The following is a 21,155-nucleotide window of genomic DNA, read 5'->3' as shown; positions in this document are numbered from 1 at the left end:
CTCCCCACACCTCCCCCGGCTTCAGAGTCCTGGGCGCGCATGCGTGCGGCATCGGTGAGCACGGATTGGCTACGGGAGAGAGGTGGAGTCTGGTGAGACTATCGGGGCGGAGCCAATGCTCTGCTGGTGCGGCTTGCCACCCAGCTGTGCTTGGAAACCGGAAGTAGCTTGTCACCCTCACTCGCAGCAATTCCGGTGAGTCCGGAGGTGGGGTTCCCACCTAACTGAAGAACCCGGTTCTACAGAGTCAGGTGCATGCCATTGAGCGAGGCCCTTTATCTTGCAGATGACTGTCCACAATCTGTACCTATTTGACCGGAATGGAGTGTGTCTACATTACAGCGAGTGGCACCGCAAGAAGCAAGCGGGGATCCCTAAGGAAGAGGTGATCGGAGAGTCCCGGCACACCCCCAGATGCACATAGTCCCATCCCAGTCCCTCTTCTCCAAATCCCGGTTCCTTCCCGCTCCCATTCTCTCTCCTTCCATAGCCGAGACCTAACTCTACCCCCTCTCCCTGCAGGAGTACAAGCTGATGTATGGGATGCTCTTCTCCATTCGTTCCTTCGTCAGCAAGATGTCCCCGCTAGACATGTACGGTCGTGTTAGAGGAGGTGTTGAAGGGAGGGCTAGCCAGCCTTGGGAGTGGTCGATATTGTTTTGGAATGGAAGTGGCATGTGGCCCCTGAGAGGGGAGGCTGATATTAGAGAGAGAAAGGTTGGATCTGGAACAAGAGTCCTGAAGCTGTCAGGAGTAGCTAGCTGCAGGGAGAGTCTGAGAGTAGGACGGGTGAAGGCAGCAGCGACTAAGTGGAGGGGTGGAGATGATGGTAGGTGTTTTTACTCAATGAGGCTGCTACAGACCATCTGTTTATATGAATAGGAAGGAGCTGATCTTGAGGGGATCACAAATATTTCTTTGGGAGTGATTCCACTCCTGTTTCAATACCCATTTCTGCAGGAAGGATGGCTTTCTGTCTTTCCAAACTAGCCGGTACAAACTCCATTACTACGAGACGCCCACTGGAATCAAGGTTGTCATGAATACTGACTTGGGCGTGGGACCTATTCGAGATGTGCTACACCACATCTACAGTGCGGTCAGTGTCAGCCGGGAACCCTTCTCCCAGAGCCCTAGGAGACCCTCAAGGTCTCTGCCCTAATCCTTTTGTATTATATCCCTGTTGGACTCAGTTTTCTCCAGAGCCTTCAGCTCCTTCAACAGTAATAACTATTCCTAAGGGAGAGGTTGAGTGCTTTTAATGATTTAATTTTAATGATGTGTATTATGTAGAGGGGGTTTATGCATGTGAGCACAGGTGTCTGTGGAGGGCAGAAGAGGGTGACAGATCCTCTGGAGCTGGAATTAGGGGCATTTGTGAGTCATTCAGCTTGGGTGCTGGGCGCTGACTGTCCTCTGCAAAAGCAGTATGCTTTCTTAACTGCTGAACCGTCTCTCCAGCCCCCCCTCCGTGTATTCTTACATCCCTGAGGTTATACCAGGTTTGAGGTTGAAAATGAGAAGTGTCCCAAATCTGGCTCACACACCCTCCTCTCCACAGCTGTATGTGGAGCTGGTCGTGAAGAATCCCCTGTGCCCACTGGGACAGACTGTGCAAAGTGAGCTCTTTCGCTCCCGGCTAGACTCCTATGTCCGGTCTTTGCCCTTCTTCTCTGCCCGGGCTGGCTGAAACATCTACCTCACCCCTCAGAAGAATCCGTGACTGTCTGGACCCTTGTGACTTGTGGCACCCTGAGCCCTTCCACCTCCCTGTCTCCCCCAAGAGCTTCAACCTGAAGGCCCACCACCCACTGCCTCCGAGTCATAAGAATGAAGCCCAAAGGAATCCTTGACAGTTTTATCCCCTGCTTGACTCTATGAGGAACACAGAATAAACTCTTTGTCACCTTCTGCTGCCTGAGTGTGGGTTTCTGTGGCCCCTCCCAGTGTGACTCATAAAGATGGGAACTAGTGTAGCCACACATCCCTGAAGCCTATAAAGAGATTTTTTCCAGCAGATTTCTCCGATCTTTTACTGCTCACATCTTATCAGTTGGATAATTCCTTATTACGTTTTAGTATTTTAGCGGCAACCTTTACGACCACTTGCTAGATGTAGTACATACATCCTGCCTCACCTCTAGTTGTGACAATCGGTGTCTCTAAACCTTGTTTTCTGGGGGACAAAAAAAAGCCCCTCTCGACTGCACATCACTGGTCGGGAGGAAAGTTGACATACTTCAAGTACAAAAAGTAGAACCACGTTCCTAAAACGGGATGTCCTGACCAAGGCACTCTGTTGAAGCCGGGGAGTCTTCCGCAGGCGGAGCTTATGCAGATGAAGCAGCGTGTTCGGCTCGGAGGCAGGCGGGCCCATGCAGATGAAGGGGCGGGGCTGCATGTTGATGAGCTGGGCTTGCTGCCGACGCGGCTGGGAGCACAGCGGTCCCGCAGCGGTTCCAGCTGAAGTGGCACCCGTCTTTCGCCACCCCTTGTCCCTGGGTCTCTATCCTTGAAGACCGTCCTCGACTTTATCTTTATCCTTACCCGTTTATCCTCCTACTCCCTGCATCACAGCCCCCGGCATCTGAATACCCACCACTCCTGGCACCCTCCCTCCCCACGGTTTTCCTTTCCCGCCGCAAACCCCGCGACCTCCAGCAGCCCGCCCCCGCGGGCCCGATTCCGTTTGGCGGCTCTAGCTGCAGCCTCCCCAGCCTTCCCGCTCTCCCAGGGATCGCGCTACTACCACACCGGTGTCTGCCCTCGGACTTGCCCGCTCCCTCCTCCCTCTCCCTCGGAGCCCCCTCCCCCGCCCTGGCCAGCCGGCATGCAGGTGTCTATCGCGTGTACCGAGCAGAACCTTCGCAGCCGGAGCAGTGAGGACCGTCTGTGTGGACCCCGGCCGGGTCCTGGGGGCGGTAATGGAGGGCCAGTGGGCGGAGGGCATGGGAACCCTCCGGGGGGTGGACCCAAGTCACGAGCTGCACTGGTCCCCCGACCCCCAGCACCCGCTGGGGCCCTTCGAGAGAGCACCGGCCGAGGCACTGGCATGAAATACAGGTATGGGGTGGCCAGGCAGCCTACCCATTCGCTTCCCTTTCGGGACTCCTGAGGCTTTCTGGGTTATCGCCGCGACCCCTTCAAACTTAGCTCAAAAGGTCCCTATTCATTCCCCTCTCTTCTTTCCGTCACTGGCTCTCTCTCTCTCTCTCTCTCTCTCTCTCTCTCTCTCTCTCTCTTGGTCTCTGTTAGTTCCCCTAACTATGAGACCAAGTTTACCAAGGTTGACAGAGTCCTGTCATATCTAAACAGTGCCCCTGAGGTGCCCTCCTTATCCGTAAAAAGCGGGGAACGCCTGATCTCCAGGCTGCTTCCCCCTCCAATGGAGTGCCCTTGGGTTGGCGTCCTGGGGAGAAGAGCGAAGGAAACAGCATCTCACTCTGGCCGGTTGGGGCGCCTGACCCAGATATTGCCCCCACCAGCCCCGAAGCCAGTCTCCCTCAACCTTTCCAGGGTGAGGTCAGGGCAGGAGAGGGGAAGGGGACAGACCACACCTTTCATCCCCATGCTGGAAGACAAGAGTTGGGTGGGAAGGGCTATGGGAATTTTACTTCACCTTAGGGGACTGCTGGCCAGAGACGGTCAGAACTCGAAATGGGGGGGGGGGGGGCACTTCTTGGGAATATGCTAAGGTCATTGATGTGACCTGCCTTTGTCCCCTGAAGTATCCCATCCTCTCCCTGTAGCAGCCCTGATTAGGAAGTAGAGCTGTGTGATCTATGCCTCGGGAAGAGGAGGAGTTCTAGTTCAGTCCTCAGAAGTCAAAGAGAGACACGGACTTTCCAGTCAAATCCTCCCCATCTCCACATCTGCCTTTGCTGGGGCCTCATCTCTGTGCTTAGTCAAGTGGCCGAACTGGAGTTGGTTTATATCTTTCTACTGCCACCCTTTAGTGTGGCGTTCTTTGACTGAGGGCCTGTTCCCAAACTCACCACCATCAGCCACATTGTTCCAAGCCCACTCACTACTCCACACATCCCAGAGCTGGCTGAGACACGGGCAGGGCTTCACCCGGAAGACAGACCGGAAGGCACAGATGACAGGAATTGAGGGGCTAGACAGCGGCCCTCGAGGAACAATCCATCACTATTCACTCGTTCTTTCAACAATATTCCTAGGGCCTCTGCCCATGCCATCAGCCCACTGGGTCTGGTTTCTTTGGACTGAGACCCTTGAGGGCGTCTCAGTTTGGAAGGACAGGAGCTGGGGACTGATCGTCCAAGTCCCCAGTGGAGGTTTCACCCTTCCCTGCCGCTTCTGTGTCCTGCAGGAACCTCGGAAAGTCTGGTCTCCGGGTGTCCTGCCTTGGCCTTGGTGAGTTAGAATAGAAAGTAAAGAAAAGGAGCATTCTTTTATAGTGTGGCTCCCACAGTTCTCACGTGTCCGACGTCTGTCTTGCAGGTACCTGGGTCACATTTGGCTCTCAGATCTCAGATGAGGTATAAGTGATGGGACCCAGAAACAGGGTAGAGGTGGTTGGGGAGAGGGACTAAGAAGAGAAAGAAGTGGATCTATCTAGCTAGGGTTTGGACAAGCTTGGTGGGGGCGGGTGGGGCGGGGAGAAGGGATCTGAGGCTGGAGGCTGGGCAAAGAGAGAAAATGGGGGAGCCAGGACTGAAGTGCTATGCGTTAGGATGCAGGGAGGGAAGTAACTAAGGGGCAGTCGTTCATCTCCAACTTTTTCTCGCCTCCCTAGACAGCAGAAGATGTGCTGACAACGGCCTACGAGCACGGCGTAACCCTCTTTGACACAGCAGAAGTGTATGCGGCGGGAAAGTAAGAACCAGGGTAAAAGAGGAACGCTATATCTGGAAGGCAGGCTGAGAGAATGTCAGGGATTCTTGTTTCCCTCTTTAAAAAAAAGGAACCTGGGAATTCTGGGAACACTAAAGTCCAACTTTTCGGGGCTCATGGACCCCCTGTGCACTATGGGAGTTGTAGTTCTCACAACACTTCCTCTCTGGATTAGAGGTCTGTGTACATACTGTGCAGTTACATTTAAAATAAAACCAACAAATTTATCCTTAAGATTACAAAGCTGTATTTTCAAACACACCATGTCACATCACATGCCCATGACTTTACATTGGGAGCAGCCAGAGTCTAGGGTGGCCTACTCTGCCTCTTTATTTGATAAACATTCTTCTTCAAGATTAGCTCAAATGTCAAATCCTCCAAGAAGCTTTTACCCAACTGCCCAGAGTTGGTCACAACCTTCTGTAAGCATCCATGACACTCTGTACTACCTTCAGACATAAAGTATAGTTGCTTTATACGACTATACTTGCTGCTCAGCTCAGAGGCTTCCCACCTCCATGGAACTTGTCTTCCCAAGACCCTCTGGAGAGGCCATCACAAAGCACGCATAGTTTAGGGAAGAGGTCAACATAACCTTAGAAAGTATACAGTCTAAGTGATTACACAAACAAGGGACAGAGGAGAGCTCCCACACCGTGGAGTGTTTCAGTAATTTAAGACTTGTCACAGGTTAGCCCATATTTGTGTCTTAACAGACTGTGTAGGCTGGGCATGATGGCACACACCTGTAATTCCAGCATTGGAAGGCTAAGGGAAGAGGGTTGAGAATTTGAGGCCAACCTGGGCTACAAACTGAGATCTTCTTTCCAAAGGGGGAGCGGGGAGAAGTTGTGTGAGCAACTCTCTGGAAGCTGGTGAGAAGGATTCACCATAGACTGGCACTCACAGGCAGAATCAGAGCTGGTGAGAAGGATTCACCTTAGACTGGCACTCACAGGCAGAATCAGAGCTGGTGAGAAGGATTCACCATAGACTGGCACTCACAGGCAGAATCAGAGCTGGTGAGAAGGACTCACCATAGACTGGCACTCACAGGCAGAATCAGAGCTGGTGAGAACTCACCATGGATCAGCACTCACAGGCAGAATCAGAGCTGGTGGGGACTCACAATGGATCGGTACTCACAGGCAAAATCAGTGCTGGTGAGAACTCACCATAGACTGGCACTCACAGGCAGAACCAGAGCTGGTGAGGACTCACCATAGACTGGCACTCACAGGCAGAACCAGAGCTGGTGAGGACTCACCATAGACTGGCACTCACAGGCAGAACCAGAGCTGGTGAGGACTCACCCTGGATCGGCACTCACAGGCAGAATCAGAGCTGGTGAGGACTCACCATAGATTGGCACTCACAGGCAGAATCAGAGCTGGTGAGGACTCACCATGGATCGGCACTCACAGGCAGAATCAGAGCTGGTGAGGACTCACCATAGATTGGCACTCACAGGCAGAATCAGAGCTGGTGAGGACTCACCATGGATCGGCACTCACAGGCAGAATCAGAGCTGGTGAGGACTCACCATAGATTGGCACTCACAGGCAGAATCAGAGCTGGTGAGGACTCACCCTGGATCGGCACTCACAGGCAGAACCAGAGCTGGTGAGGACTCACCATGGATCGGCACTCACAGGCAGAATCAGAGCTGGTGAGGACTCACCCTGGATCGGCACTCACAGGCAGAATCAGAGCTGGACTTAGGAGGACCTCTGTTATTTTACAGAGGCAGATGAAGAAGAGAACAACCCAGATGACTGAAACCAGAAAAGGCAGTGCCCACCCTGACTCGGTTCTCTCACCTCACCATACTCTACCCCTTAAGCACCCACACTAGGACTTGGTACATAACATGGGCGAATGAATAAAGAGTGTGTGACTAAGCTACCAGCTGCGGAAGCCCCTCTCCTTTGTCCAAGATGGACCTGAGACTCCAAATTGACTCCTGTTCCCCTTTCTTCCTACTAGAGGGGACAAGCTGGGAGAAGGGGAGGGATCGATCTGTCTTGGAGAGATCAGTGTCCTTACGTTGTCTTTATTTCAGGGCTGAAAGAACCCTAGGCAACATCCTCAAGAGCAAAGGCTGGAGGTGAGACTGATTTTGTGGGTTACTGGAGGCATGATCAACCAAATATCATTTTCCTGTTGGCTCTCTCATTTTGTTTTTTTTCCAGGAGATCAAGCTATGTGATCACCACTAAGATTTTTTGGGGAGGACAGTAAGTAACTGGGGAGAAGACTTACAAAGAATGTGTGGTATGTGAGATAGGAATGGGGGTTGCTGCCCCCCCCCATTCTGCCTGTGAGGACTCATGCCATCCCACTGTCTCATAGCTGCAGATATCCCTCATCCTTAACGTAGCCTTTTCCTACAGGGCCGAAACTGAGCGAGGCTTGAGTCGCAAACACATCATTGAAGGTGAGAATTGGTGGCCGGCCACCTGAGGTGGATGGGCATGGAAGCCAGAGGACTTGGGACTGTTTCTGAAGTCCTGAAGTAGAAGATTAAGTTGACCATGAGACAAGGGGGTATGGTCTGGATTCTTAGCAAATTGAAGGTGAGACATTTACCTTCCTCTTCCCTCTTTCACTCCCAGGCTTGCAAGGATCCCTGGACCGCCTTCAACTGGAATACGTTGACATAGTCTTCGCCAATCGTTCAGACCCTAACAGTCCTATGGAGGGTAAAACCAGCATCCCTAAACTTGACAGCCCTTCAAAACTGGGCACGTTCTCAAATCGGCATCAGGAAGCCAGCCTCCCCCACTCAAAAGCCCCCCAGTCTCCATAGCAGAGGCTCAGACCCTAGGACCTAAACAAGGAAGGAGGTGAAGAGTAGCTACAGACATGCCTAGCTCCTGTTGGGGTGGACAGAGTCTAGGTGGGGTGGATCTAGAGTCTAGGATCCCGTGGATCAGACATCGAGGCTTTTCCTCTCCTGTGCACCTAGAAATTGTGAGAGCCATGACCCATGTCATCAACCAGGGCCTGGCCCTGTACTGGGGGACATCCAGATGGAGTGCTGCAGAGATCATGGTATGTGACTCTGACACTCCCCACCCCATGTCTGGTTCCCTTTTCTCACGCCCAGTCCAAACCTCACTGTGCTGAGAAGCAGGAAGATGGGAGGATTGCTCTGACCCCTGTCTCCTTTCCACACCAACCCAGGAGGCCTATTCCATGGCCAGACAGTTCAATCTGATCCCTCCCGTGTGTGAGCAAGCAGAGAACCACTTCTTTCAGAGGGAGAAGGTGGAGATGCAGCTGCCTGAACTCTACCACAAGATTGGTGTGCAGACCCTCACCCCCACCTTTCCCGTTTCACCCGTGATGACCTAAGGCCCTGGCCCACACCAAAAACCTCTTGCTCTTAGGTGTTGGCTCTGTTACTTGGTCTCCCCTGGCGTGTGGCCTCATTACTAGCAAGTATGATGGGCGAGTTCCAGATACTTGCAAGGCAACTGTCAAGGTGAGATGTGGGAGCTCCAGGAGGCAGGACTGGGCTATCTAGACTGCTGTGTGGTCGAGGAGGCGGTGGGGCCTTTTGCTGATTCTCCTTGGCTTCCAGGGGTACCAGTGGCTCAAGGAAAAAGTGCAGAGTGAGGATGGTAAGAAGCAACAAGCCAGAGTCATGGACCTTCTCCCCATCGCTCACCAGCTAGACTGCACTGTGGCCCAGCTTGCTATAGGTGAGACCCTGCAGGGGCCTGCCTTCCAGTGGGTGAGACTTCCTAAACCTATCTCTAGACTAGTGTGTCCCTGGAGAGGACCCTCTTCAGACACTTTCGGAGTCCAAGTGCCCACAATGATCCCATCAGTTCCTTTCCCTTTCCTCCTCTGGTCCCAGCCTGGTGTCTCCGAAGTGAAGGTGTCAGCTCAGTCTTATTGGGGGTGTCCAGTGCAGAGCAGCTGATGGAACATCTGGGCTCCCTACAGGTGAGTTGGAGATGCAGACAGAATCTTTTTCTCTCCCCTTCCCTGAGAGTCAAGGCCATACTGTCTAAACCTGAATGAAAAGTCCAGGGAGACAGGGCCAAACAGCTGAGACCCTTTCTTTCTCATTGGGTCCCACTGCGGCCTACATCATGCCCTTCCTCACTGTCCCAGCAAAAACGGTCCTCTCCACTGCCCCTTCTCAAGGTGCTGAGTCAGCTCACGCCGCAAACGGTGATGGAAATAGATGCACTCCTGGGGAACAAATCGCATTCCAAGAAATAGTCCTTTGGGGGCGCGGGGACCCAACGCGGAGTGATTGCACCTACCGGAAACCACTTTCCAGCAACCGGCCCTCTAGCGCCCGATCTCTCCCCCCTACCCCCAACCCTGCTCCCACGCAGCGGCAGAATCAGGGTAGCCCCGCCCACCAACGAGTCCCGGCTTCGAGTAGCGATTCGCATGAACAAAGCCATATCCTTTCGCCTTGGGGCTTGAGAGAGAAAGTAGATCTCCCACCCACCCTGTACGACCCTGCCGTGTGTTCTAGGGCATCAGCCATCTTCTCTCAGCCATTTGGTCTCGCTCGTTTCTTTTCCCTATTGCCGAAACCCAGAAAACATCCAGCAGATAAAAGAAACATTGAGAGTACCTCACAAATGGGCCTTGAAATGTCATCAAAGTGGCAAGAACCTAGTGAGTTATCGCGTAATCTGGAGCACAGGAAACGGGGCTTTTGTAGTATTTGTTCAATAGAAGCCAGGCTGGTCCTGGCAGAAAGTAAATGACAATCTTTGGAAACCAGAATCCTGCCTCCTGCCTGGAGGTGGAGGACTTAAATCTAGAGCTAGGGTCACACTTTGTGCTTGCAGAGAGGGGATAAAGGTGGGAAGACAATGTTGCCAAAGGCAGAAAGAAATTTGATGACTGTATCTCAGAAGTGGCAAGGTGTCCCTTAGAAAACAAAGTGCTTTGGAGGATTTAGTGATGGCCTTTGGGCCACCGGCAAAAACACGGGGTTGTAAAAGGTCTGGGGACACCCCTGGGCTTGAACTGGATTTAGTATGTAGCATCGGAGGACTGCAGTCTTCTTCCTGGCAATAAACCTAAAGCAATAAAGACAGCCCCTCTGCTGTAAGATTTCCCAGGGAACTAACTGTAAATAAAATCTCAGCTTGATCCTCAGGACTCTCAGATTGCTGGGCTGGGGGTGGGTGGGGGTGGGGGGCCTTGGGGCACTGTCTCACATAACGTTTCCTCTAACTCCTTTGTTAGAATGCTCTCAACGCTGGTTTCCTCTCCACTCATGTGAGGGGCTCAGGCATGCGTCAATCCCTGACTATGGGTCCCTTGGAGGATAATCACCTTTAGCCATCTTGCTGGCCTGCCCACCCTTAATCTCTGTTTTATGTATGTGGGTGTTTTGCCTGCGCGTACAGATTATTCACCACTTGCATCCTGGAGGCCACAGAGCACCAGGTACCCCTGGCCCAGGCCCTGGTCCCTTCTTTAGAACCTAGTGATGCTCCTTCTTAGTTTCTTGACCCCTTCTTATCTTCCTAATGAAGCATGCAGCTGGATAACACTTCCCCTTTCTCTACATTACTTTGGTTTGTTTTTTGAGACAGGGTTTCTATGTGTAGCCTTGGCTGTCCTAGAACTCGCTCTGTAGACCAGGTTGGCCTCAGATAGACTCACAGAGATCCACCTGCCTCTGCCTCCTGAGTGATGGGATTAAAGGTGTGCACCACCACCGCCCGGCTTGCATTTTTAAATTTTTTTTTTTTTTACATTTTTTTTTGCATTTTTTGCATTTTTAAATTTTATCTTATGTGTGTATGTGTGTGGATACACGTGCCACAGTGCTCTTGTGGAGGTCAGAGGACAACTTTTGGTTCTCTCTCTCCACGATGTGGCTTCTAGGGATCAAACTCAGGTTGTTATTGTTGGCAGTAATCACCTTTAGCCATCTTGCTGGCCTGCCCACCCTTTAATCTCTGTTTTATGTATGTGGGTGTTTGGCCTGCGCGTACAGATTATTCACCACTTGCATCCTGGAGGCCACAGAGGCCAGAAGATGGTGTTGGATCCCCAGGGACAAGAGGTACAAACAGTTACAAGCTGCTCTGTGGGTGCTGGGAATTGAACCCAGGTCTTCTGCAAGAGCACCCACCTCTCCACCACCCACCTCACCCCATTTTGGTTTTTTAATTTTTAAAGGTTTTGTGTGTATGAGCATTTTACTTTCATGTGTGTCATCTGTGCCTGAAGAGGACAGAGAGGATGTCAGATCCCCTGGAACTTGAGTTATAGATGGCTGTGAGGCACCAGTAGATGCCAGGAACCAAACCTGGGTCCTTTGCCAAAGCAGCCTGTGCTCTTAACCATTGAAACACACACACACACACACACACACACACACACACACACACACACACACACGAGTTTTTATCTGCCACACTTCCTGACTTGTAAGCTTCCTTTCCTTCTTGTCCTGTACCTTCGGGTACCCAGAAATGAAGCGGCTTTGTTGTGGCTGGATGGGAAAGGTCACGGGGGTTGTGGTTTTGTGATGTGATGGTGATAAGGTGAGGGGACACAGAGTGTGGGGGGGAGCCATAACTTGCAAGGGAAAGTGGCGAAAGGCCAGGTGGGAAGGCAGCGGAAAGCCGGAGTCCAGGGGGCTCTTCAGGTGAAGCCTCCATTTTCCTCCTTATGGACTCTTGGAGGAAAGGACGTGGGTGGGAAGTCACATCCTGCAGTGATCACAAGGCAAGGGAGATGACTTCTGCCACCCTTAAATACAACCTCAGCGGCTCCCTTCTCCCCTGCTCCTCCTGCCTCAGTCCTAGAGCTGGAGTGCAGAGGAAAACTAACTTCCAAAAGAGACTGAGCATCCTGCCGTCTCCTGGCTGGATTAACAGCCTCAGGATCCACTAATGAGTACCTCCATCCGCCCCTTTCGTCTCCCACTCATCCTGGAAGACTGTGGGGGAACCAAAGTGAAATGTATGACTAAGCTATGATTAGTTCTTCTGTGACAAACATACAAGAATTGATCAATTCAAAATAGTATTCCCTTAAATAGTTCTCCTGGAGAGCAGTGCGCTGCTTCTGACCTGCCTCCCCGGCACAGCACTTTTGTTCTGTATTTTCCTTCTTCGGTTCAACACACTTTAAAGCCTCCTCTCAGAATTCCCTCGAGACAGTTTAGAAGGCCCTTGTCAACAAAACCTTCCTTGATTGTCCCACGTCCTTTGTATATAAGCATCTGCCATCATTCCTCGCCCACCCTATTCACGAATGTAATGAATATTTGGTGTATGGAGTCCTTGCGTGGTGTGGCATAGGGATATGGAGCTACCGTCATGTCGTTTGCTGCTGAGAGAGACAGTCGCCTGTGACTGTTCCAGTGCAAACTTCTGTTGCCTGGTGTCCAGAGGGAGGCCTATGGCGTCGGCAGCATCGAGCCGGGGTGTGTGAGAGCAGAGGGTGTGAGTGTGAAAGCAAGAGTGTGAGGGTGCCGGGTGCGGTGGTGGCGCACGCCTTTAATCCCAGCGCTCCGGAGGCAGAGCCAGGCGGATCTCTGTGAGTTCGAGGCCAGCCTGGGCTACAGAGTGAGTTCCAGGAAAGACGCAAAGCTACACAGAGAGAAACTCTGTCTCGGGGGGGAAAAAAAAAAAAAAAGAGCGAGGCCAGTAATGGCTGCAAAGGCCTAGCAGAGAAGGGAGCATACACATCAGACAGCTTCCTGTTGCTGAGACAAAATTCGGGAACAGGAGGTTCCTGATGTTAGGAGCTACCTGACAGAGCAGGTCAACCAGGGTCTGCCCAAGGAGGTGTTGGTTGAGCTTGAGGCCCTGGAGGGGCGTGTACGAAGAATGTGACCCGAGGCTCTAGGGGCATGTGCAAAGAATGTGACCCGAGGCTCTAGGAGTGTGTGCAAAGAATGTGACCCGAGGCTCTAGGCTAGCAAGAGCACAGCACCCCATCCGGGTAGAGAACTCCCACGCTCTTAGAGAACATGAACAATTTGACATTAAAACGTCTGAGTGTTGGGAGGCCAGGCCACAGACCTCCTCCCATGCTGTCTGATAAGAGATTTGCATTTATTTTATACATCTGTGTTGTTTCCAACTTCCCAATTGTCTTGATGCTGGCCCCCACAGTAAGAACTTTTAGAAGGCATTATTCTTCTGAAGAATGTAGCCTGGTATGGTGATGCATGCCTTTGATGCTAGAGGCAGCTCTACCCTGGGGAGTTTGAGACCAGTCTGCCTGGTCTAGATAGCAAGTGCCAGGCCAGGCAGGGCTACATAGTAAAGACCAGTCTTAAGAAGGGAGGCCACAGCAGGCTGCTCAGTGGTTAGGGTTAGGTTCTTTGTCCCACACAGACATGCAGAAGCTTGTCTCCATTGTCTTCTCCATTGCTGGTTCTTACACTGGTTTCCTCCCGCCGGACTTGAACCAGGAGCCACACAGGCTTTGCTTGAGACCAGTCAGTGAGGGCAGCTCCGGCACTGATGAGCTGGCTTCCTCCCGCCGGACTTGAATCAGCAGCCACACTTTTTCTTTTACTTGAGACAAAGTCTCATGAAGCCCAGGCTGGCTTCAAACTCACTGTGCAGCTAAAGGTAAGCCTGTACTCCTGATCCTCCTCTCTCTCCCTACTGGCAAGTGTGCCCCAAGGCCAGCTAGACAAGGCACTTCAGAGCACCATCTGTATGCTAGGCACTGTTCCAAGCACGTTATGGAAGTCCCATTTTACAGCTCAAAACTCAGAATCGGACTGAGCATAACGGCACATCTTCAGATCCTAACACTTGAAGGACCCTGTCACCAAAGCAAGAGAACTGTATACATAGTGACCCTGGCTACAGAGAAAGAAAACCACAAACCAAAGATTATCCAGTGAATGGCCCCACATCTTTGTGTATAGGGGAAGCAGGGAGGTATCTAAAAAAAATAAAGACCTGAAGTTTAGAGGGGAACATGTTGGAAAAGGTCTGGGGAAAATAGGAAAGGGAAGTGGATTTGATCAAAAGACCATTGTATACACACGAAATTCTCACATACTAATAAATAATAAAAATAAGAGAAAAAAAACAATTAAAAAGGGAAGGTTTATTCCAGCTCATGAGTTTTCAGCATGTGGTTGCTTGGCCCATTCGCTCTTGAGTCTGTGGCAGACCATCATGGTGGAATAAACTGCTCACTTTAGGGCATCTGGGAAGCAGAGAGGAAGTAGCTGGGTTCTCAATATTCCTTTCAAGGACACACCCCGGTATAACATAAATTCTAACAGTTCCAACCCCTCTCCAATGTACCATCACCTGGGAACCTTCAACACATGGCTTTGGAGGACATTTAAGATCCACACCATGATAGAATCCAAGTCTCCAAAGCTGGAGTGTCCAAGGAGCAAACAGAATTTTTGCAAACAGTATTCACATGTGAGCACACTGAAGTCAGAGCACACCAAGTCTTCTGGGCATTTCAGAGTATTATCTTTTTTTTTTTTTTTGATTTTTTGAGACAGGGTTTCTCTGTGTAGCATTGCGCCTCTCCTGGATCTCGCTCTGTAGACCAGACTGGCCTCGAACTCACAAAGATCTGCCTGCCTCTGCCTCCCAAGTGCTGAGTGCACACCTTTAATCCCAGGGTATTATCTTAATCATCAAGATAACAGGGTAGTATCTACTTCTGTTATCTGTTAGTAAATAAACCAATCATCCCAAAATCTAGTGACTTGAAACAACTTTTTAAAATGAAATTGAGCCAGGCGGTGGTGGTGCACACCTTTAATCCCAGCACTCGGGAGGCAGAGGCAGGTGGATCTCTCTGAGTTTAAGGCCAGGCTGTTCTACAGAGTGAGTTCCAGGACAGGCTCCAAAGCTACACAAAGAAACCCTGTCTTCAAAACAAAACAAAACAAAAATGAAATTGAGGTGAGGTGGGAGGAGGGCTGAAGAGATGACTGAACAGTTTAGATGCACACTGCTCTTGCAGAGGACCCATGTCCTTCTGTGGCTCTTCAGGTGGTTCACACCCCCATAACTCCACCCTGGGTGGCGTCTGACACCCTCTTTTGCCTCAGCAGGCACCTGTATAAACATATATACACACACGGGGCGGGAGGTGGGGGAGAGGAATTAAAAATAATTTAAAAACAAATGTATACATTACCCATTTTTTTTTTCATGATTCCGTGAGTTGGCCAGGACTTGGGTTCGTTCATGTGGCTGTATTCACTAAGCAGGTTAACTGAGCAGGAATATTCCAGATGGCTTCAGTAGCATGTCAGGACTAGCCATTGCCTGGGGTGCATCCATTTCCTTCCACAGTGCTTAGGTCTAACCCTACTTCCTTCTGTGGTGATTTGAGGGCAACCTTCCAGCAGATAGAGGTGCAATGCTGTGGAAGCCGAGGCTCCAGAACACACACACACACACACACACACACACACACACACACACACACGATTTCTGCTTCATGCTAGTAACTGGTCAAGGCTGGTCACAAAGCCATCCTCCATTGCTGAGATAGGGAAGTAGATTCTTTTTGTTTGTTTGGAAACAGTCTCACTGTGTAGTCTGGGTGGTCCACAAACTCCCAATCCTTCTGTCTCAGCCTCCTAAGTGCTGGGATTACAGTTGTGTGCCACCATGCCTAGTCTAGGCCCTGACTGATGATGCGGTGGCAAAGGATCCGGGAGCCACCCAACAACACTCACTACATTAAGAGATTTTACAGAGGAGTGGAAGCGGTGATAGAATGCGATGGGTTGAGATTGGAGAGCTCTCTGTAAATACCACCATGGGGGAAGCTTGTAGAACGCCAGCGTTTTGAATTAACTGGATAGGGAGGTGAGAGATGACGAGAGCTTGGACCAGGAGGGTGGGCAAGAGGTGGAGATAAGTAGGTGGGTTGGCTATTAAAGGGACAGAATGACCTGGGCTTGGAGATGGGTCAATAAAGGACTGTGAAGGGAAGGGAGAGCTTAAGGGTTTCACCCAGGGTGATGGAGCTAGCAGAGGAAGGGAGTGAAAAGCCGGAAGAAGGTCTGGCTCGGGAAAGGGAATCACCAGTCTGGGTTCTTGGTGATAAAGGCTGTGGAGCAGGTGACGTGATGAGCGGCTTAGAGGGACCCTTGGTGGGGAGACGCTTCGGACTGGTTTTATTCTACCTTCCATAATTAAGATTTGGGTTGGGGAGATGACTTGCTGGGTAAGGTGCCTGAACGCAAGTGTGAGAACCTCAGTTTGAATCCACAGACCTCACATAAACTGAGCGTCATGATTGAGTGTCTGTAATCACATTTCTCCTACAGCAGGTGGGAGGTGAATACAGGAGAATCCTCAGAATCCCAGAAGCTTGTGGGCCAGCTATCCTGGCGTACAAACCTGTGAAATCCTGTCTTAAGCAAGGTTAGGCTGGGCATGGTGGTGCATGCTTGTAATCCTAACACTCTGAGACAGAGGCAAGCAGAACTCTGTGAGTTTGAGGCCAGCCTGGTCTACATAGTTCCAGGTCAGTCAGGGCTACATACTCTACCTCAAGAACACACACCCACTACCAACAACAGGAAAAGCCAAAGAGGGTGCACATGAGGACCCCTGCGGTCATCCTCTGGTCTTCACACATGTGCCGTAGCATGAATTACACACAGGAATCCACACACATCATAAACATGGACATCCATACAAGCACAGATTAAAATTTACCCTCAGTTGAAGTTTGTTTTGTATGTATGCGTGCATGTGTGTGTATGTATGGCAGGTGTGTGCAGGTGTGTGGAGTCTAGAAAAGATTCACATCTGAAGCTAGAGTTACAGGCAATTGTAAGCTGCCCCACATAGGTGCTGGGAACTGAACTCAGGTCCTCTGGAAGAGCAGCAGATGTTCTTAAGCACTGAGCCACCTTGCCAGCCTCCTGAAGATATTTTAAAATGTGAGGCTCACCTTTCCAAAGAAAAGTCCTACAAAAGGTTTGAATTATGACAGTGTCACTGGAATAAGTGGACGAGTTCTCCCAAGTGACCATGAAAGCAACCAAGCTCCTAAATTCTTACCATCTGCTTGATGGTACACCAAAATAATGGCAAACCAAAGCAGGATGTGATGGCACACACCTCTAACCCTAGCACTTGGGGAGCAGACGTAGGAAGGATCAGGAGTTGAAGGTCATTTTCAGCTCTCTGTAGAGTTCCAGGCCAGTCTCAGGCCACCAGTCTGTGCTGCTCTCACAGAGGACCCAGTGTCATCCTAGAACCCACGTTGGGCAGTTCACATCCACCTGTACCTCCAGCTTCAGGAGATCTGACACCCACTTCTGGGCTCCGGGGGCTCCTGCACTCATGTGCACACGCACACAGACCCACAAACATACATAATGAAATATAAAATAAACCTCAGGTAAATCTCACAAAAAGATTCCTTTCCAAAGCTATAATTCCGGGCTCTGGAAGCTGAGGTAGGAGGACCGCCATGAGTCTGAGACCAGTCTAGGCTACACAGTGAATTCCGAATTAGACTGGGTAAAAGATTACCTTGGTAGGCATGGTAATAAACGCCTTTAATCCCAGCACTCGGCAGACAGAGGCAGGCCGATCGTTTGTGAGTTTGAAGCCAAACCAGAACTACACACAGAGTTCCAGCCCAGCCAGGGCTACATAGTGAGACCCAGTCTCAGAAAACAAAACCAAGATTACCCTCCAGGTTTTAACAACTCTAATGTTACAAAACCAAGCGAGCTCTACCTTACCTGTGATGGACCAGGAAATGCTATGCATATAGAGAAACCCGTCTTGGATAAACCAAGAGATGCTTTATGTGAAATACTGGGTACCCGAGAAGTTAAAGGGAACACAATGCACGTTTGGAGCCAGGGATGATAACGATAATAATAGGTATTGCTTATCTAGTGTTTACTGTGTCCCGGGTGTCATTTAAAACACCTTACAAACACAAGCTCTTTCGATCCTTACTATTATTATCCACATTTTGTAGATGAGGAAATCAAGGCCCAGAGAAATTAAGTAACTTGCCTGTGATGTCACAACCAGGATTGGTACTCTAGCCAGCTGTCTCAAGACTTGTTTATTATCCTCTGCAACAGAACCTGGGCTACCAGTACAAGAGAAGATGAGGAGGCTGCTTGGGTGTGGGCACCACACCATGAGGGAATGTGGGTTGTGAGCACCACGTCCTGTTTACCTGTGCGAGAAGTCAGACCCCTGAGTCAGAAGTCATGCAGGGCTGCTTCGTTTCAACCATCATACTGTGTGGGTGTCTGAGCCTGGATACTCTGGAAGGAAAAGATTCCCAGCATTCCTAAGGCCATGCTCCTGGAATCTGAGTCCCTCCTTAGGCCGAGATGTTAGCTGCTGGAATCGAACTCTTTGATGGAGGATGAAATTTAAGGAGCCTTACGAGAACCCAAGAGGTCATGTATAAAAAAGAGAGGCGAGGGCGGCATGAATCCAAACATCCAGAAACCCAATTAAAATTGGGCAGAACCAGTAGTAAACCTGGCATGTGTAGCCTGTTTGTGGGAGGTTGAGAAAGAGTATGAACATGTGACAAGTAGGCTAAGAGGGCCCTTGAGACTCGAGCCAGTGGCTGTGTGCAAGAGGGGACCTGGGGATCTGCTCCACGTTTAATTATGGCGCCGGTGGGTGTTTTGCTGGGGGGGAGGAGTTCGCCAAGGGGGCAGTGGGTGGTGCGTGTCCCCCTCTCCTCCCCTCGGGCAGTTCTGGCATCGTGTGGGCATTCACCCCGCTTGCGCCCCCACTCAGTGCATTCCCAGCCTCGCGCCTCCACCGCCCCGACGCGTGCCACGGAAGGGAGCGGCCGATCTGGTGCGTGACGCCTCGAGGGTGGGGCCTCACTATTAAAAGGGGACCGAGGCGGCGGCGCCGGCCCCAGGCCCCAGCCCTGGCCCAAGGAGGGCCGCTTGTTCTGTCTCCTAGCCGCCGCGGGATCGACGTCCCCGGGTCGCCGCGGCCACCATGCAGCTCCTGATGAGGGTGCCTTCTCTTCCCGAGCGGGGTGAGCTGGACTGCAACATCTGCTACCGACCCTTCAACCTTGGGGCCCGCGCGCCCCGCCGCCTGCCCGGCACGGCGCGCGCCCGCTGCGGCCACACACTGTGCACCGCTTGCCTGCGCGAGCTGGCGGCGCGGGGCGACGGCGGCCGCACGGCCGCGCGCGTGGTGCGCCTGCGCCGCGCTGTCACGTGCCCGTTCTGCCGCGCGCCCTCCCCGCTCCCGCGCGGCGGCGTCTCGGAGATCGCGCTGGACCCCGGCTTGTGGTCACGGCTGGAGGAAAAAGCGCGGGCTGAGCGCGAACGAGACCCGACGGGGAGCCTGGCCAAGGAAAGCGGAGACAACGGAGAGGACGACGGCGGCGGGGAAGACAAGAGCGAGAAGGGGGCGGGACCTACAAGTGCGGGTTGGCGCGCGGTTCGCCGCATCTTGGACAGGGTCCTGGCGCCGGCGCGCCGCTTGCGGCGTCCGTTGCCTAGCAATGGTGAGGGGCCGCCTAGGGAGGATGCTGGGCACCGAGCGCCCAAGAATGCTGGGTCAGGTTGCATCCTCATGCTGCCACTAATCCTTCTTCTTTCCTCCAGTGCTCTACTGTCCAGAGGTCAAGGACATTGCCCACATGACCCATTGCACGCTGTAACCGAAGAACCTGGGAGCTATGGCAGAGAAGGCAGGTGGGAGCAGCATCTTCTTCGGGCGTGCTCTAATACAAAGGGTTGATGTCAAGACTGCCCTCTCTGATGCTGGAATTGGTACGTTCGTGATGGAGTTGAACAGAAAGTACCCTAGGTGGTGTGAATTTTGAGCGGCGGAGGCTCCTAGACTGCCAGCTTCACATTGTGTTCAGGATGGCGGTGGCCAAGGGATAATAAAAACAGAGTGTACGGTGATGTGGGAAGAAAACATTCAGAGCTATAGGCTTCGCGTTTGTTCAGGGAGGCTGTGGTGTAAGCAGCACATCCTGTTTTCGCAGTGGTCAGTGGTTGGAAGTGTTTACTTTAAAAAAGACAGGACAGGGGATAAGCTAATGATGTCAATCTCACTTGTCTGGTTATGTGTGTGCTGGCATGCCATCTTCCCACTCTTGGTTCCTTGTTCTAGAAATTACTGTGTTGCCTCCCTGATTATGATTGGAAGCCTTGCATACACAATCTCCCTTCAGCTTGATAAGGCAGGTACGGAAAATGTCCAAGTGGCGTTTATATGAGGCCTTAATTAAGGCTTATCAAGGATGGGTGAGCCACTTGATAAAGGAATCAAAATTTAACCTTTATCTGTTATCTTTACAGACTCTGTAGCAATACTGGGGGAAAAAAAAGATGCTCACATAATTTTGTTTGTGTCCCATAATGGGACATGGCTTATCATATGTGATTAGTTCTATTTTAAAGTCCTGTAAATATCTTACTATAGACTTAAAATCAAGACCAACAGTGTTGGTCTCACAGCTTGCTAGAAGTGCAGAATTTCAGGACCCCAGTCCTCATTCCCAGACTAGGTTTTCAGAATCCCAGGTGATGTAAGTTAAGAAGCACTGGTTTAGATCTTAGTCACTCCAGGATGTCATCATCACCTGTGGGTGGGACATTTAAAACACTGATGACACCCTGCTTTAAGGTTCTAAAGTGACATTCTATTGTGGAAGAAAACATTCTTTTCTGAGCTAAAAATGTGAATTTACAATAGACCTCAGTTTTCAGAGGTCTTCAAGAGCTTTTTATTGACAATAATTTATCTAGTTATAGAGTATAAACCTGTTTAAAAAGTTTTGTCATTTTCCTGTCCTTAATTTCAGCTAAATGTCCTCTTTTGGAGTCCAGCATGCATCTGTTGCGATGTACCTTATTGTCATATTTCTGTATATGTGCTGTCAAAGTGAATGCTGCATTTATTTTCTAATATTTTATGTTTTGAGTATTTCCAGAGTGTAAACTCCAAATGACTGTCTCTAGTGCCAATCGCAGTGTTAATGTATAATATGTACTCAAAAAATGTTTGCTGAATTTATTTTTAATGTAAGTCTCAAGAATAAAGTATCTTGGCTCACTCAACCTGTGAAAGGCTGTTACTGAATAATACAAAGTGTTGTCCAGCAGTTTAAATCCTTCACAAGGGACACCGGACTGACCCCAGTTCTTTAAAACAAAATTTAAATAAAAACTTTCTGCTTCATAGTGAAATTGAACCTGTGGAGCTGTAGTGACCTCTACTGACTCTTGGGGGAAGCAGTTTTCAGTGTTAGGCACCTCTCCCTCATGTCAGGAAGGCTGCTCTGCTCACCACTTAGCATTTGTGGCT

The 21,155-nt window shown here is 50.9% G+C and overlaps 3 protein-coding genes across 3 annotated transcripts; all 3 read left to right on the top strand.

Annotated features, from left to right (window-relative positions):
* The first annotated feature begins 71 nt into the window (after positions 1–71).
* Positions 72–1,911, top strand: Trappc1 (trafficking protein particle complex subunit 1). Its single transcript, XM_052756711.1, has 5 exons — positions 72–195; positions 287–385; positions 523–593; positions 961–1,099; positions 1,562–1,911. The coding sequence occupies exons 2-5, from the start codon at positions 287–289 to the stop codon at positions 1,688–1,690; spliced, it is 438 nt and encodes a 145-aa protein (XP_052612671.1). The 5' UTR covers positions 72–195; the 3' UTR covers positions 1,691–1,911.
* A 493-nt stretch (positions 1,912–2,404) lies between these two features.
* Kcnab3 (potassium voltage-gated channel subfamily A regulatory beta subunit 3) lies at positions 2,405–9,996 on the top strand. Its single transcript, XM_052756710.1, has 14 exons — positions 2,405–3,063; positions 4,334–4,377; positions 4,465–4,502; positions 4,760–4,839; positions 6,923–6,967; positions 7,053–7,097; positions 7,254–7,297; positions 7,476–7,562; positions 7,829–7,914; positions 8,047–8,167; positions 8,253–8,347; positions 8,447–8,567; positions 8,726–8,814; positions 9,019–9,996. Exons 1-14 carry the CDS (start codon positions 2,831–2,833, stop codon positions 9,094–9,096), a joined length of 1,206 nt encoding a protein of 401 aa, XP_052612670.1. The 5' UTR covers positions 2,405–2,830; the 3' UTR covers positions 9,097–9,996.
* A 4,431-nt stretch (positions 9,997–14,427) lies between these two features.
* Positions 14,428–20,908, top strand: Rnf227 (ring finger protein 227). Its single transcript, XM_052758309.1, has 2 exons — positions 14,428–19,341; positions 19,442–20,908. The coding sequence occupies exons 1-2, from the start codon at positions 18,822–18,824 to the stop codon at positions 19,495–19,497; spliced, it is 576 nt and encodes a 191-aa protein (XP_052614269.1). The 5' UTR covers positions 14,428–18,821; the 3' UTR covers positions 19,498–20,908.
* Positions 20,909–21,155: the final 247 nt, after the last annotated feature.

Source organism: Peromyscus californicus, unplaced genomic scaffold (assembly GCF_007827085.1).
Source record: "Peromyscus californicus insignis strain IS unplaced genomic scaffold, ASM782708v3 Scaffold_3__1_contigs__length_106647218, whole genome shotgun sequence".
Taxonomy (NCBI): Eukaryota; Metazoa; Chordata; class Mammalia; order Rodentia; family Cricetidae; genus Peromyscus; species Peromyscus californicus.
Note: the sequence above shows the minus strand (reverse complement) of the source record. Positions and strands in the feature narration are given on the sequence as shown.